The 16,133-nt window shown below is 37.3% G+C and overlaps 1 protein-coding gene across 12 annotated transcripts in view; it reads left to right on the top strand.

The window, feature by feature from the left end:
• The window catches only part of pcdh15 (protocadherin related 15), a 1,032,943-nt gene that overhangs the window by 749,768 nt on the left and 267,042 nt on the right, over window positions 1-16,133 (top strand). For all 12 annotated transcript variants that reach the window (XR_010005016.1, XM_062977492.1, XM_062977488.1 and 9 more), the window contains 2 exons: window positions 8,481-8,615; window positions 9,906-10,055. Coding sequence is in view for 11 of the 12 variants with exons in the window: in XM_062977492.1 (XP_062833562.1) it covers window positions 8,481-8,615; window positions 9,906-10,055 (285 nt within the window). In the remaining variant the exon portion in view is untranslated. The remainder of the gene's footprint in view (window positions 1-8,480; window positions 8,616-9,905; window positions 10,056-16,133) is intronic.

Below are 16,133 nucleotides of genomic sequence, written 5' to 3'. Positions count from 1 at the left end.
AGGCTCAATCATAACACCTATTAAACGTCAAATTACATTAGGATTTTACAAATTAAGTACCAAAACATCATGTTTTACAAAATATCGACAGAAAAAGCAGTTCAGTATACAGTAAAGTTATGTAGTAACGTTACTACATCGCAATGTATTGAAAACATGGACTACTAAAAGGCAAACTGCATTGGATAATACAGAATGTTGGATAAGTGAAGGTTGGATAAGCAAAACTCTACTGTAATGAAAATTGTAGTGGCTGTGAAACAGGCCTGTTTTGTTAGCTCAGGTTGCTAGACGAATCGAGGCATTTATAAAGAACAAAATATTAACAGCAAGTTAAAGTGGGAGATATGTCTTTATGGAATATAGTCCAAACATGTATATTTTTCAGAGTAGATGGACATGAAATAACCTGTGAAAAAGGAAAGTGTAGATCATGTCCCTGTTCTTTATTATAAAGTTGTAAGAGATGCTATGTGGTGGATGAACTCAAAACCGTCTCCAAATGGGGACAAAATCTCAAAATCACAAGTTTTGTGTCTGTACAACCCAATTTTGTTTTGGAGATTCATATTGATGTTGGTTTAAATTCTGCTTGCATGTGTGTTACTGCTCTTTTGAAAGGAGTAAAGATGAGCCCTGCCAGTTAAATTCAGCTGGTTTTTTTTTTCTGGATACAGACTCAACAGAGATCAAGTGAGGGAAAGAAGAATATTAGCACTAAAAGATAATGAACCTAATGCTTAAACAGAGTAACAATTCTAATGCACTTATGCACTTTGACTATAACACTTAAATGATTAAGTCTCTGTGGAAATTGTGAAAATCAGTTCCTAAAACATTTAATAAAACTGAATATGACAAATGTTTAGGGAGAGGGGAAGGGAAAAGGAATTAAAGGACAAAGGGAAAGAAACAAAAAATATTACAAGAAAAAGAATGGATGCAAACTCATGAATATGTCGGTGCAAAAATAAATGGAAAGTCTTTGTACTTCCATATTTTTTAATCCATCTAGAGGTAGTTTTATGATTTAACGTTCCCCACTCCCATGATCATAGAATAGACTAGAATGGTTAAATGTGAATGATGAATGAATGGCTAGATGTAAAGAATTTGTTCTCTGTAGTTTTACAAATTAATAATAGGACATGCACTTTATTGTGCAATAATAAGTTGATGTTGTAATGTTTAAACCCTTCTTGATTGGTTTCCAAGAAGTCTCCACTGTCTTGTGAAAGCTTTTTTTTTTCAGATCAGCATACCTCTTCCCTTTCTCTTTAATATACCCATTCCACTTTCTAACAAAGTACTATATCACATTTGATGGTTTCCATTTAATAGGGAAAAGCTATCAAGTGCTGATATTCTCTCTGATCTCCTTTGCATTTGAGCATTTACAATGGTGTGGCACATTAAGGAGCCCATTCTGAAAGTATGTATGAGAAAGAGCAGATGGTAATTTGTAAGCATTCAGTAGATCAAATGTTTTTTGGGAGGACTGAGAAATGAAACGGATATGTTTAGAAAGTAATTCATAGTTTGAATTTGAGATAACATATCTTCTCCCCAAAATAGTGTGTACTACATCATATTAAACAGGTGATTGTTTGAAAAAGTTAAAAGCAGAACTTACATCATATGTTGGTATTTCTTTTTCATAAGAAAACATACTGGGCATAGTCCATAGCCCATCTTTGGCTCCTTCCACACAGATGAATAAAATCCCACATTTTCTGCTTTGAAATGGAATATATGGCAGTGTGGACTCAGATAACCCAGTTCAAAGCAAATATTGTGGGATTTTCTGCCTTGATATTCTAGGTTATATGGCTGTGTGGAAGGGCCCTACATTTCCTCTCTCTAAATTTATTTATTTACAGTATTTATATTCCGCCCTTCTCACCCCGAAGGGGACTCAGGGCGGATCACATTATATATATATAGGGCAAACCGAGACAGAGACAAACAGACGCAGAGGCAATTTAACCTTCTCCTGAGGAGATGTTCAATTCTGGCCGCAGGGGGGAGCAGCTGCTTCATCATCCACTGTGACGGTACTTCCTCATTCCAATGTCGTAAATTAGTTAAATTTGCCTCCCCACTTTATAAGTGGTACCTTATTTCCTACTTGATAGATGCAACTATCTTTCGGGTTGCTAGGTCAGCAACGAGGAGGGGCTATTTTTTATTTTTAATTGACGGGTGCTCACCCCGCCATGGGCTGGCCTCGAACTCATGACCTCATGGTCAGAGTGATTTTTTGCAGCAGACTGCTCACCAGCCTGTGCCACAGCCCGGTCTGTTACTCCAGCAGACCCTGAATCATGATCTTTAAATGCATATCTATGTAGAAATGGTTCACCAAATAGAACAAACCTTCATACTGTTATATTAGCAATGTCTATTTCTTGGTCATCACCTAACATGCTACCGGATTAATGGCAGTTAAATGTTGTACAAGACACCCTGCTGCTTGTTTTGCATCTGGAAATCAGATTCTATAAACAGATTATCGCTTTTGCTTGTTGAACCTGCATTATATGGAGGAAATTAAAGTTGGCAAGCCTTATGTGGCAAAATACCAGTGGATGGGAAAAGAGAATGCATGACACGGATTGGGTTTGACTTCATATTAAATTCATCAGTGTACATGGAACGTCAATTATGGAAAGGAGTAGTTTTAACAACCAGTGTCTATGACAACCCATCACTCTCCTTCCTTTATCAGTAGTCCAGATGAGTTTCACTGGCTCCAGTGCTTTTGGTGTCAAAGACCACTGGCAATTTGGTGTTTGTGTGTGTGTGTCCTTGATATTTTATTTGCAGGAGTAATGTAGGAACTATGTTTTTGAACTTTCATGATGGGAGCTGGATTTAATAGACTTTTGGTCACCAACACCAGGCAACTTTACATCTTCTTTGCATTCTAGAACATACAGGTAGCTGCCAGAATCATAAATACTTTACTTTCAGCAAGACCAAAGATTGAGGGTTAGCAGCCCACCATTCAGGGATGTTAAATACAGCTATCATCTGTTTTCACTGTGGTTAGGATCCTCCCAACAAAGGATCTCTCCAGGCAGGAATCAGCCAGTCTTTGAAGCTGCAAGGCTATTCAGTGCTAATCACGGTGATTAAACACAACCTTCACACTTGCTTCCTACAGACAAGAGTTCTTTCTCCCACCCTCAACCTTCCACAGATATATAAGCCTCATTGATCTAGTTTCCAATATACCTTACAACCTCTAAGGATGCCTGCCATAGATGTGGCCAAAACGTCAGGAAGCATGCTTCTGGGGCATGGCCATACAGCCTGAAAAACTCACAGCAACCCACCTCCATGAAAGTTAAAAATGAAAAATAAAGAAATTAATACAAATAAAGAATCAGTGAATTAATTCCCTCTTGGTCCTCCTCATCCTTGATTATACGTACCACACTCAAGTGTGCAAACTGCATCTATTGCCATTAGTTCCACAATGTATGTCAGTACTATTAAAATCCATTCACCAAATGGGGACAATAGCTAGGTGAAGAGAAAGTGATAAAGTGAAATCCACCCAGCAAGTTCCAGGCAAAGGTACGCTTTGAAGCTGGTATTTCCTGAACATTAACTCAGCTTCTATTATAATCCAGTTCTATAGTATTACTATAGTAGTACTATAATAACTCTATCAGAAAATGATAAAAAAAAAATTCCCCGGTCAAATCTGAAAGTGAAAGATGGAACAGAACTATAGTGCTCAGTAGGTGACAGCCATCACCTACAAATACCTCTGAAGCACTTGACTTCAAATAAGGCTTTAACTCATTCAAGCGCCACAAGTGAGCTGAATTTTCACACTGTAATATTGTTCTTCCCCACAAACGAAGTCTAATTCTGTTCTAGTCTGAATCAAGAGGCAGAAATCAACTGCGGTGTAATGAGCTGTTTCCAATTAATGGTATCTAAACAATGATTGCCCAATTTGAGCATTCTCCTGAAATCAATGGTTCTAAATTCCAGCAGCTTTGCCACCAGTACCTGTCACTTCTGTCAGTGATCTCTTCTTGCCCCAACTAATGATGAGACAAGATGGTTACTCAGCCTTAATAGCTTATGTATAGTTTTTTTTTCTAGGTTTTCAAAATCCAAGAACTATAGTATATACTCATGTATAAGTTGACTTCATGTACAAGTCAAGGGCGGGTTTTGGTGTCAAAATTATACATTTTGTCATGACCTGTGGATAAGTCAAGGGTCAATCCATGGAGGCTAGCTACCCTTGGCTGTCACTGCCTTTTCTCCATTCAGGCATTCAAAAAGTCTGCTACACTGTAAGCAGCAGAGGAGGGATCTGTGCTTCTTTTCGGTTTTCTCAGGACAAACTAACCTTTCTACTTTGGCTACTCTATGCAGAGAAGAGGATGGTTCCTTTTTATAAATATAAGAGCTAAGGTAAAGTATTTATATTCAGCCATGGATAAATTGGCCCAGGTTTTAGGTGTTGATTTTTCTGACTTGGCCCAAAATTTCTAAACTGGTGTTTCTCAAGCTCTGCTCCTCCATGTTTTTTGGATTCAGCACTCTCAATTCCTAATAGCTGGTAAACTGGCTGGGATTGCTGGGAGCTGAAGTCTAAAACACCTGGAGGAGCAGAGTTTGAGAAACATTGTTCTAAACCTATATATAATTATAGGAAGAAAAAGAAACATTTATGAATTACCCACCTCTCTTTGCAACTTGAGGCAGAGCACAACATAGTCAAAATAGAGAGGTAGAATAAAGCACTATTAAAATGCAAATAACAAATACACCCTGGTAAAATTGAGCTTACCAATAAAATGCAAGTTAAAATTCACAAGTTTAAATTGATTCCGTCAGCTTGCTGGAAGAGATAGGTTTTATATTGTGTCTTAAATGCTGAGAGCTGATTTAGCTGTTGAAGCTCTTCCGACACTAAAAAGGTCCTCTGGGTTCTGGCCAGCTGGAGTAAAAGCCCCTCAGAGGACCTACATGTGTGGGGAGGATTGTATATTTACAGAAAATTTACTTTTTAGGTAAAGTGGCATCAGAAAAACTAACATACCTTGGTTTGGGACTCCACTTTCATCAACAGAAAAATTGCAGTTTTTATGGTATTGGGCAAATGCTATTAAAAATTCAGAAGCTGTGTGAGTGTCAAGTTTTCATTCAAGTTGCAATTGTTAGAATAAGAGAAATTGAACACCCTGTTCATGAATGCATTTGATAGTCTTCTGCACCTTTGTCTCGTTTTAACAGTAAATATTAGAGGAATTCCAAGTTCATTCTTTTTTTTTCTTTTTTTTTGCTTTTTGCTTTTTAGATTCCACCAGGTTCCAGCCCTGTAGGTATCATTAGGTGTTGAGGTTCTCCTTGATTTTCTCACCTATTTTCTTTCTGATTTCAACTCTTGAGGAATGTTTGTCAAAAAAATATAATTTGCCTCTGCTGGTTTTTTAAAACTCATCATGGTGCTTATGAGGTTATATTTTGGTATCTGATGAGCATCAAAAAGAAGTATTTTTTCTTGTTCGCTTGTTTAAAGTGAGTTTTAGAATTCTGTGTCCTTTTGTTTTCATAATAGAAATGTATTTTCTACTTTTTTTCTAATTAAATGCTCTCAACTTCATTTCCTTCCAAGGGAAATAAAAAAGGCTAAATTTAGATTTTAACAAGACCACTTCTGAGTAATGATGTGTAGCCTTATACTGTTCATTTTTCTTTTCCTCTCAGTGCGTGACACAGAGGAAGCATGAGTGAACAGTTTCCTTTATATTGCTTTGTGCTTGTTTTTCCATATTTCCTCTGAAGCTTCTCTGACAAAGAAGCATGAATCAGTCATATCTTCTGTCTGCATCATGTTCAAACCCACCATCTTTCATTTAGGTTGTTTTCACATATTGCACACCTTTAAGTGTGTCTCCAACCTTTGTATGCACATAATAGTGCATCCTTCAGCATAGTTGACCTAAAGCTGAATGTGGAAAAGCACTAACTGAAATCCTCTGATGCATTTCGTGTGAAAAATAACCTTTATCCCTTTCCTGGTTTGCTGTTTTTATTCCATACTGTTGCAGTGGTGCTGTTATGCCTGTTGGAGCATGAGTTATTCGTTTTTGAAAAATCTCTAAGCTTATAATTAGTGAAAAGAAAGGGTATTACATGAACCAATATTTAAAAGGTTTTTATAATATATATTGGAACAAATGCATAGAAAATAAATGTTATTACATGCAGGGGAGCAAGATATTAAGCCTTTTGGACAGAGGAAGTTTGGACGCCATGGCTTTTCATTCTGAAAATTGGTTGTGTGAAATCAGCCCTCTATTGCTCTACACAGCTAGCTGGCTGCCTGGGAGCCTGATGGCTTTCAGTTATCACAGCATGCCTCCCGATAGCATTGCAGAAATACTGTTTCATAAGGTTTGACCTAACAAACACGGTACTATGCTCCTGCTATAGCAGTAATGCAAGGTGCTACCTCATTTATTCCGAAACATAAAGGATGTAATCCTGGTGGGGCGTGACATGAACATAACTCTTGATTATGCTACAGACTGTACTTTTTAAAGGTTTGCAAAAGGACTTGTCCAATAGTCCTTACACAAGCAGTTCCCCTTTCACCTGAACAATAGGCTGACTTAACTGCAGCCCAGGGATTTGGGAATAGCTACAGAGGCTGCATCTATAATGCCATATAGTACAGTTTGGAATTGAAATATGTGGTCAGTAACCATGTAATGCTGTTTAACCGCACTATATGGGTCTGCACTGATCATATATTTATTTATTTTATTTACTTTTTTCTCTTCCCCCTGGGGACTTAAAACGGCTCACAATTACAGGACACAACCCAATAAATTTAAAAATGGCAAATATCAAATTTAGAATCAACAATTAAATATGTGTGTCATTGATATAAATTAAATACAGTTAGGATACAATAAAAAATACTTGTACAATTAAAATTGCATTGAAAACTACATATCGCCCCCAACTCCACCCACAACCACTCCAGGAGCATGCGGGGTAGAGGGACAAAGAAAAGGCCCTTCCCAGAGGATTGTAGATTTCTAACAGGTTCATAAAGAGAAATAACCTGGACCCAAGCCTATATGGGAGTGTATATTCAGGCAGACACACACAAACACACACTACTAGAGTTTCACATTGCATTGGTGTTGAACAGGATATTGGCCAAAGTTTCCACTCATCCCAAAATTAACAAATCAGCCTGAAAGAAATCTGGAACATAATATTTCTTAAAGGAAACAATCAGCTCCTCCCCACGATTTTGGTTGGATACTTTGAAGGTCTAGGATTTCATTGTTATCACTAGTCACTTTGCTGATGCAAATCACACATTGCATGCACAGTTACAGTGGCAAGTTTATCACCTGTTGGCAAGGCCTTTAGAGGAAATATTCAGGGTGGAACAAGATTTTTTTGTTTGTTTTACCATCAGAAATGAGATGTCAAAAATGCATGGACCGCTCCTTGGCTTTCTAGGTCCTGGACCAATATACCAGCTCAACGCTTCTCTTATAAGCCTAGCAATTTGATCAACTGTTTTATAAGAGTCATAAGAGCCTCTCCATATTTAACTAGGCTTGTCTATTTCCTGATTTTGTGTTGGCCTTGTCCTTATTTATGTAGTTATTTATGTATAAGAAATTATATTACTTTAAACTGCTGAGTTCCGACATATGACTTGATAAAGAAGTGATTTTTAAAATCAAGTTTGTTCTCTGTCTCCAGGTGATACAGATCCTCCTCCTGCCATACAGAAAACAAAAGAGCTTTCACTTTGTGTCTTGGTGAATGGCTTGTTTGGTGGCACAAAAGGAGATGCCTTAGTCTTTTGTTTCATAGAGCACAAGCAACAGTCCCATACCGATTGCCAGCATATCAAAGCTATTGTGTCATTCCTCTTGCATTAAGCATACTGGCATCTTTCTAAATACCTTCAATGCAAGCAGATTATTTGAATAATAAATTGTCATCTTTCCAATGCTGTGCTAAAATCCACATTGTGAAAACTGTCTTTTGTGGTGAATATGTTATCAGCAAATGGTATCATTCTTTTGTCATGAGGTTTTGTTCCTCTGGCAGATGGCTTGAGCCTTTACCTTTCTGCTGCCTTTCAAAGTTTGTCCCTGAAATAATTACTAAAATACCTAATTGCCAAAAGGACACTTGTGATCAAAGTCTGAATTGACGGGAATAAAAATAAAGGCTTTTATCCATCATTTTTATTTAAGAATTGAAATAGTGAGGTGGAGGCAGGATCTGTTTCCCCAGCACTTTATTCCAATTCAAACAAGTATTGTAAATCTAGAAATTTATATATGTTGCATTTTTTCCTCCTGATTTACATTGACAGTCTGTATACTTAGTACTACCATTAAAAGAGCTTGGGTGTACAGTATTATACATTTGAGAATGTAATAACCACTCTTTGTTTCTCTTTGAAGACAAAGGATCCCCTGCTACATCTTTTCCTAAATGACTACAATACGTTTTTCACTGTGACTCAGACTGGAATAATACGCTACCTCACCTTACTTCAGCCAGTTGACAGGGAGCTCCAACAGTTATACACCTTTTCGGTAAGAAATAGGGTACATACAGTAACAACAGAATTTCTTTTTTTAGGACATTTCTTTCAGATATTGCAAGATAATAACCATTGAAATAGAAATATATTTGCAATTGAAATTAAAATTGTTAAACATTTTGGGAACATTATTTCCTAGGACCAGAGAACATAAAGAGGCCTCTAAATCCATTTAGTCTAGTGGTTCTCAACTTGGGATTCCCAGATGTTTTTGGCTTACAACTCCCAGAAATCCCAGCCAGTTTACCAGCTGTTAGAATTTTGAGGTGTTGAAGGCCAAAAACATCGGAGGACCCCAAGTTGAGAACCATTGATCTAGTCCAGCTTCCAGATTAGTGCAGTGTCTTCAAAACTAAAGGGAATACAGAAAATGATTACTCAACATCTAAACAGAAGACTTCTAGTGAGGGGAAGCCTACACTCCTTGAAAGTTTATTCTATTACTTTTCATATGTTGTGTGAAAGTCCCGTTGAAATCTGCTCTTCTGTATCTCAGTACATCAAATCCTGTCCTCTGGAGAAGCAGAAATCACTACTTTGCTCTCTTTCTTGAAGAGTACATATTTTCTTTCCGTTTCCTCCAAGCTAAACATACACAGTTCCTTCAGTCTTGACTGATTAAAATGAATGTCTTGTAAGTTAAATCAGGTTGAAGTCTAATGGGAACTGAGTTCATCTGGGATGTAACTTTGGGGAGGGAAAGAAGAAGAAGAATGATGCTCCCCAATGAAATCTTTCTGCAAGTTTCTAGTATTACAAAAATGGAGACATTTTCAAAACCAGAATTCTTATTCTGTATTTGCTGCTTTCACCATTCCCTTGGTGAGTTTTCCTGCCCAAATGGCATTTCTAAATCCCTGAAATTTTAAGTTATTGTAGTGCTAGAAATTTGCAGAGTGAAAAATATTTTAATATAATTAAGAACCGGAGTTGTTAAAAAGAGAATAATGCACCCATTCCTCATGTACAGTATCTGCTAGCAATCTAACCTATAGTAGATGAAAAGACCCAAAGAAGCCAAAAAGATGACTCTGTACAGGAAAGCTTTTTTACTATTGTAATTTACTGGGTTCTCTTCACATGTGAAATACTTTGAGGGAAAACTATATGAAGAATTATTTCGTCATGTGTGGTCTATGCATGCATGTTTGTTGTGTGTCTGTGCATAACAATATACTCTATATGAAGAAGAAATAAAAGTCAAATTAGGTGCACTAAATATGTTCACCTAGCTGTATTGTTTTTCTTAAACATTTTCTCATGTTGTCTTTCTGTTTTGAAGATGACTGCTTCAGATGGTGTGCAAGAAAGCCTCCCTGTTACAGTCAGTATTGTTGTGATCGATGCAAATGATAACTCCCCAACTTTCTCAAACATATCATATAATGTCAAGATTTACACAGATATGAGACCTGGAGAAAGTGTTATCAAGGTAATGAGTTGGTTTATTACTTTTAATTTTAAACATGTTACTCTGTGAAACCTGTAAGAGGACAGACCAAAATAAATGGTCCAAGCAACTGAAGCACATGTTTAGGATCCTGACAATGGCCATGATTTAGGATACTCACCTTCTGAAATACAGAACATCTGATAGTGGGTTAGCTGTTCTGTTTCCCAGCTGAACTGATCCTGCAGTGACTTATCCAGACAAGCTATAACTCTTCTTCTTCCCTAATAATATGGCTCTTCTCCAGTGACTGAAAAGTCCTGCAGTAGCAAAATCAGCAGATGTTTTGGTGAAACATTAGAATATGTCTCCATCATTTAATTATCTGTTCAGATAGACATATGTTTACTACAACAAGAAAGTATTTATGATAGTGATGGTATTAATTTGCCATCACCAAGACCAACTACTGCTTCATCTCCTCTGTCTTACTTCCTTTTCCAGTTTCCCACTGCTCTAAAGTGAGTTTACTGCCATTCTATTAGTCCCCCAGTAGGAGTAGCTTGACAGCATATTGGGACCACCACTGGGTTTGTAGACAGGATTCACTTATGCAGTTTATGAGAATTGATCTTGTGTGTTAGGACTATACAGAAGTATTTATTACTGTTCAGGCTATTGGTTGATTGATGAATTGTTTTTATGTTGTTAATGATATTGTTTTAAATTTTATTGAATTGTGTTTTTAATCTATGTCTGATCAGGCTTGTCCTCATGTAAGCTGCCCCGAGTTCCTTCGGGGAGATGGAGGCGGGATACAAAAATAAAGTTGTTGTTGTTGTTGTTGTTGTTGTTATTACCCAAGAGCATTCTGAAAATTTTTGGTATGACCATGAAGGTAGAAAGCAAATCTGAATTCGAAATGTGTTTTAAATGTTGGGTTTTAATATGTGTTTCATTCATTTTGGATTAATCAACTGCATTTGGACATTCACACACACCCACACCTCACCCTCCTGGCTGTTGCTATAAAGCAAGTATAAAGAACATTTGTTTCACCGAACAGCCCAATTAATTCTTATGTGTGACAACTAATCCAGTCCAATGTATGTATATTAAAATATAATCCCCATTATGTCTCATTTCCAAATAGGTAAGCCCAAGATGACATTGTCAGGGTATCAGAGCACTTCCAGATATGTTTTTTTTAATTATGCAGTGTCCTTTCCTGAAATGTGGACTTGTCACCTTCCTCTTATTTTTCCTCAGTTGTAAAAGTGATATAAATATATGAAACAATGTAAAAGAGTAAAAATTAATTACCAACAGACAATAGCAAAAAAATACTAGATTATCCTCAGATGCCTTTCCACTACTCACAATTTCTTTGTCTCCATGTTTCTCCTCTTCTCATTATCCTTGTTTCTTTCTCTCCTTATACATTCTTGTTTATCACAATGCATAAAGCCATTGCAGTGTCATGATTTGAGTGTGGGATTATGACTCTATAGATGAGGTTTCAAATTCCTGCTGGGCCATGGAAACCCACTAGTTGATCTTGAAAAGTTACGTTATTTTAGTCTCAGAGGAAGGCAAAAGCAAAACATCTCTGAACTGATCTTGCCAAGAAAACGTCATTCTTTAGTGTTGCAATAAGTCAAAAAGACTTGAAGGAGCACAACAATTACAATAATATATTGCCCTGCTACCAATGTCATGTTACAGTTGGAGCAAGGAAATGCACACCACACTGATGTCACATCCCTTCTTGTTTTGAATAGATGTTAGAAAGAAAGAAGGAAAGGCAAGAGCCAGAGCCAGAGCAATTCTGTGACTCGTATACAGTTCTTCTTTTAGTCTCCAGCACAGCCCCCAGTGGTGCAGCGGGTCGAACCACTGAGCTGCTGAACTTGCAGACTGAAAGGTTAGCAGTTTGAACCTGGGCAGCTGTTAGCCCCAGCTTCTGCCAACCTAGCAGTTTGAAAACATGCAAATGTGAGTAGATCAATAGGTACTGCTCTGGCGGGAAGGTAACGGCACTCCATGCAGTCATTCCGGCCACATGACCTTGGAGGTGTCTAAAGACAACACCAGCTTTTCGGCTTAGAAATGTAGATGGGCACCAACCCCCAGAGTCGGACACAACTAAACTAAATGTCAGGGGAAAATCTATACCTATCTTTACCTTAGTCTCCAGCATTGCACTGGTTGAAATGTAAAACTAAATAAGAAATGAGACTTGGTGCATCCAATGATCCATTATGATGGATGTCCACTCCTCCTACCTCTGTTATTCGAATTGGGAATCATATTGGAAAAATGAAGATTTACATTAAGAGTATGCATTGTGAAACTTAACTTTCAGATCTGGTCTTCATATACAGTTGTGTTGCTATTCTCTGACTTTTTACTTTTTTTTGGCAGAAGAAGTTCCTTAATATATTTTCCCTCCCTCAAGCTATAGATCTTTTAATCACTGCTTACTGCAATTATACATTCATCTGAACGCACAATTTCAGACTGGTAATTTTGTTGTCTTATAATTGGCTGGTGAATTCTTGTATATGTCTTTGAAGATAACAGCTCATTTTGTGTATATTTTTATTTACCACAGATTAGTTCTCTAAAGCTGTTGACTAATTTCCTATTGCTGTCATTCAGATATATGAAAATGTATTAATTGATTCCAAAGGAATCAAAACCAAAAACCTTCCAGGCTGGAACTACACTGCCATATAATCCAGTTTTGGAATGCAGATTAAATGCATTGAATTGAATTATGGGCAGTCCCCGAGTTACAAACATTTGATTTACAAATGATTTATAGTTGGTGGGACATCTGGAAATGAAGGGAAATTCACTCCTGAAAGAGTTATCATGGGGGAAAGGTGTCTCCACTGAAGGTTTATCACCAATCCTTGTTTCCACAACAAACCAATTTTTCCAAAATCCAGTTATCACAGGGACAGAAAGAGTGGTGAAATTTTCTGAACAGGAGTACAGGTAGCAAAACAAACACTACAGGGGTGTTAACCCTTCCCTATGCTATCCACAGAGTGTGTGTGTGTGTGTGTGTGTGTGTGTGTAGCTGGTGGTCATTCTGAAACTGGATTATATGGCAGTGTAGATCCAACCCCATTTGATTCTTAATGCAATTGGTTTATGCGATGGGCATTATGCCACCCTATGTTCAAACAAAACCCAACTTTCTCTAGTCTGCCACAGTTACAGCCAGTTCGTTATGGAACTGCTCTTCATAATTTGCTAATAAAAAATTTCAACCCCCCCTCCTCTATTTTTCTGGCTATGGCCCTGATTACAGCCACACATCAAATGGGACAGTTGTGGACTTAAACCAAACTTTCCTATGCTTGTCACTTCAAATAAGAATTTAATGAGATTTCATTGTAGAAGTACAACTCAGGAAAATTGTACTGTTAGAAAGCAAAATCATTTTTAGTCTCCACTATGGTCTCATGTTTGTAAACTATTCCAGAATATGTTACTTTATTCAAAAATGATTTAATTGCTCAAGTAAGAGCAGCAAAAATTGCTACTAATATAGATGGATAGCTTTTGCTATCTTCATTTACCGTGAATGACCTTTGGAACATCATGAGCTTATCATATTTTTGGTAGTCATTGAAAGTAAAGATAGAGATAAAATGTGGGGCTGATAAGGCATAGTATTGATGAGGTGTCAAGAAGTCATAACCTTTCATTGTTGAGCCAACTTGGCAGCATAGTAATTTTTATTATATTTTATTGGCCACAATAATTTTAATAAATATTAAATGAATTTTAATTGTGTTTTATATAAATTTATGTTTATGTTTTATGTTAGATGTAAATTAATTGACAGGTTATATTATTATTTAATTTCTGGTTGTATAACATAATTTTGTCTTAGTTGTTGGTTTATTTTGGGATTTGGTTGTTCATTATTTGTATTTATGAATATACAACTGATAACATAATTCTTCCACTTTGTAATCATGCTTCTTCAGCTGATGTATTACTAAAACCCACCTTCTTCCAAACATCTTATGAAAGGAAATGCCATGGTAATTTAACTATCTTTTAAGTCCCATTTAGTAAAATATAACATTAATTCCATAAGTTCCATTTTGAGGTAAAGATTTGGAAATGCCCTCATCTTCGGAAGGCCACAGTGGGGTGGCAGTCAACTCCAAAGTTGGACTTGTCCTCTACAAACCATAGGAAACACTGCTAACAGCCTAGGAAACTGGCCAGGGCTTGGTTGGTGGCCAATTCCTGAGTCTGGAGACCCTCCTAAGATATACTAGGCTAGTTTCTTCCTTGTTTTTCCACCAGCAGCCCAAAACATGTATATTCACATACCGATGGCGTAGTGGACTAAAGCCTTGTGACTTGAAGGTTGGGTTGCTGACCTGAAAGCTGCCAGGTTCAAATCCCACCTGGGGAGAATGCGGATGAGCTCTCTCTATCAGCTCCAGCTCCATGAGAGGACATGAGAGAAGCCTCCCACAAGAATGGTAAAAACATCAAAACATCTGGGTGTCCCCTGGGCAACGTCCTTGCAGACGGCCAATTCTCTCACTCCAGAAGCGACTCAAGTTGCTCCTGACACAAAAAAAAATTCACACAGACCTTTGCTTGCAGTAAAAATAAGTTTTGAGGGGGTGGTTGCTATATTTCCCTTATACTGATGTATTTGAAACTGCATTTTGAATATCATGCATGTCATGTATTCATAATAATGATAATAATTTTATTTCTTACCTGCCTCTCCTCATGCTTTGAAGTGGGCAACAGCACAGTCAAAAACACACAAATACTATAAAACTTCTACAAACACACATATTAAAATGCAGTTCCATAAAAAGTACATATATAGCATTTCTATAAACTCCACATTAATCACACAAGACAGAGGCCAAAACACAGGACATGAGTATAAAATTCATGTTTTCAGTTGGCTGGGTAGGTCTGCTGAAGAGATGACTTTTTAGATGGTTTTAAAATTCCAACAGCTGATCTAGCTGTCAAAGCTCTTCTGGCAGGTCATTCCACAGTATTGGGGCAGCCAATGAAAAAGTCATCTGGGTGACAGTGGCCAGTCGGGTTCTGGCTGGTGGGAGTAGCTGCCCTACAGAAGACCTAAGTGTGCAAGGCTGATTGTACAGGAGAAAGTGATCCTGTAGGTAACCTGGACCAAAACCATATAGGGCTTTAAAGGTGAAAACCAACACCTTGTAATTTTCACGGAAACTAATTTGCAGCCAGTGGAGTGACTTTAGGATAGATGTAATATGTTCATACTGTTTTGCTTCAATCTCTCTTGAATCCTATTTGTGGGGGAAAATCAGTAAATGTCAATAAACAGATAATACTATGAGCTGGAGTCCAGGAACATTTTAGGAACCCCTTCTTCTTTTAGTTCTTGTGTAGATTGTAACTATTTTATTTATAATGTGACTGCTTTTTTATTTTAAAGCAAACCATGTTTGCATGTATCATGACAGGACGCAAAACCTGTCAAGACTGATATTACAGCTTTCCCTATAGCAGCTCTAATGATATCCTCCACTTGTTGCAAGATGTGCTGTCACATCTAACAGAAAAGGATTAGCCTCTTCCCTGCCCCTTTCTCATCTCCCTGAGGTGAATATTGGCAGTGATTATTTTGTTCTAAATAGATTTCTTTTTAACATAATTGTGAAGCTTGGTTAGTGCCTACCCAGGGAAGACTGTGAAAGGAGGAAGTGCTATGGGGATGCTTGTTACTGAAAGGCAGACATGGAGAAGGATGGTCCAGAGATAGGGCAAATATTACAGAAAAAATGAGAAAAGGTTGTCGAAATAAGAAAGACTATGACTTGTTTGGAATTTGCTTTCTTGTGTTACTGTTCACATTTACTCACAACTTCTTTCTTCTATCTTGTTTTTACATTACTTATTCAGACTATTGGATAGGATTGGTTTTGTAGTCATGCTTTCAAGGGGTTACTCCTTCCCTTGTTGTCTAGATCATGGCTTTCCCATTTGTGACCCGTTTTGGCCCATTATATTTTTATGTGACCCAAGTATATGAAATAATTAAAATCAAACATTTTATGGTAGCAAATCAGTATTTTC

The sequence above is a fragment of the Anolis carolinensis genome, chromosome 3 (genome assembly GCF_035594765.1).
Source record: "Anolis carolinensis isolate JA03-04 chromosome 3, rAnoCar3.1.pri, whole genome shotgun sequence".
Taxonomy (NCBI): Eukaryota; Metazoa; Chordata; class Lepidosauria; order Squamata; family Dactyloidae; genus Anolis; species Anolis carolinensis.
Note: the sequence above shows the minus strand (reverse complement) of the source record. Positions and strands in the feature narration are given on the sequence as shown.